General features: G+C 38.2%; 1 protein-coding gene across 1 annotated transcript in view; it reads left to right on the forward strand.

Annotated features, from left to right (window-relative positions):
- Positions 1 to 1628, forward strand: part of Tbca (tubulin folding cofactor A) — a 53994-nt gene extending 52366 nt beyond the window's left edge. The window contains exon 4 of the mRNA XM_021180508.2: positions 1355 to 1628. Coding sequence (XP_021036167.1) covers positions 1355 to 1435 — 81 coding nt within the window. The 3' untranslated portion in view covers positions 1436 to 1628. The remainder of the gene's footprint in view (positions 1 to 1354) is intronic.
- Positions 1629 to 2076: the final 448 nt, after the last annotated feature.

Here is a 2076-nt window from a genome sequence, read left to right on the forward strand (position 1 = left end):
AGAGAGAGAGAGAGAGAGAGAGAGAGAGAGAGAGAGAGAGAGAGAGAGAGAGAGAACCACTATTAAAATACTACATAGAAACACCATTTATATGTCTTAACAATTTCAATGCTTTTTTTTTCTCCTTAGGAATCTAATAGCTGATAAGATAAAATAATACAAATTGTTAATGTGTTTGGGTAGTTGTACTTGGGGTTAAATTAAACTATTACCTCTTCTCAGTAAACTTAAATTTACTGAAAGAAGCATGTTTATGTTGAATATACACATTGTTCCTTTTTATCTCTGTTATAACTGTCTGCATCTTTTGTTGTCGTAACTTCATTTAAACTCAAGGGCTGGACTGATGGACCCAGGTTCAGCTGCATACCACAAGTCAGCTCACAACAAACTGTAACTCCAGTTCCAAAGGGTCAGACACACCCTGCCTCCTCTGGCCTCCATGGGCAGCAGGCGTGCATGAGGCACACAGATACTTTCAGGCAAAATACTCACACACATAAAAAGAAAAATAATTTTTTTTTTTAAAGTCAAAGACTCCATTCTGTAAAAACATAGACATTCTCTAATTAGTCTGTTGTTATATTTTAGTGAGAGTTTCCTACATATTAGTATGTACAAAAACTCAAATTTTAAATATCAGAAAATTATGCGGGGCTGGAGAGATGGCTCAGCAGTTAGGAGCACTGACTGCTCTTCCAGAGTTCCTGAGTTCAATTCCCAGCAACCACATGGTGGCTCACATGGTAATTTATCTGTCATGGGATCCGATTTCTTCTTCTGGTATGTCTGAAGACAGTGACAGTGTACTTATATACATGAAATAAATTAATAAAAAAATTAAAAGAAAATTAAAGATGTTAAAATTTTGTTTAGTGTCAATATGATATACTCATAAATAAGCAGACAGTCCACTTTTCTAGTTTGATTGTATTTAACTTGGGTGACATTAGTGACATCCTTTGGCATGGGAGTAATTGGAGTGCCATTTTACGGTGGATGATTAGCAAGTCCTTGTTTTTACTTTGTACATTGTAAGTAATCTTTTGTATGATGATGTTGGACAAATAATGATTTTCTAATTTGTGATTTTATTTAATTATTTAATGCTAATAATTGTAGACAACTGTGTTCTTAATTATAACATGAAAATATAGTATGAAAATATATAATAAAAATAAGCTAACCTCTCATTTCTTCCTTCCCTAGGAACAAAGGGACAGAACTGTTATATACTTAGAAATCTTAGAATCCTTTTCTCTAATTCTCAAGCTACTTAACTGGTCTGTATCATATTCAGCAAAGTATTGAAATTCCTAAACGACAAACTTAATTTTGCTATTTTTCATTTCAGGAAAGTGAAAAAGACTTGGAAGAAGCCGAGGAGTATAAAGAAGCCCGTGTAGTGCTGGATTCCGTAAAGCTAGAAGCCTGACATTTTTCTGTATGGGATGTTTTTTTGCATTAAATCCTGGGGTCCATTCTACAATTCATTATTTTCGGCCACTGCTGTGTTTAATAATATGAAAACGTGGTTCTTTTTATGCAGTTGCATATATTTTTNTTTGCATAACTTTATGTGTCAAATAAATGAGTTCATCTAATAAACTTGTTTGTTTTATACTTTACCAAATTTTCAGTTGGCCACTTAGTTAAATGTCATTAAATCAGGTGGTTTTGAAGGTTATCTGAAGTGTAAATAGTTCATAGTCGCAGGTTGGGTTTAAAACTAGAGTGTGTCAGCTGGGAGCACTAGGGGGGCTCTGCCTGTGCAATGTCAGCTGGGAGCACTAGGGGAGGCTCCTTCTGTGCAGTGTCAGCTGGGAGCACTAGGGGAGGCTCCTCCTGTGCAGTATCAGCTGGGAGCACTAGGGGAGGCTCCTTCTGTGCAGTGTCAGCTGGGAGCACTAGGGGAGGCTCTGCCTGTGCAATGTCAGCTGGGAGCACTAGGGGAGGCTCCTTCTGTGCAGTGTCAGCTGGGAGCACTAGGGGAGGCTCCTCCTGTGTAGTGTCAGCTGGGAGCACTAGGGGAGGCTCCTTCTGTGCAGTGTCAGCTGGGAGCACTAGGGGAGGCTC

The sequence above is a fragment of the Mus caroli genome, chromosome 13, assembly GCF_900094665.2.
Source record: "Mus caroli chromosome 13, CAROLI_EIJ_v1.1, whole genome shotgun sequence".
Taxonomy (NCBI): Eukaryota; Metazoa; Chordata; class Mammalia; order Rodentia; family Muridae; genus Mus; species Mus caroli.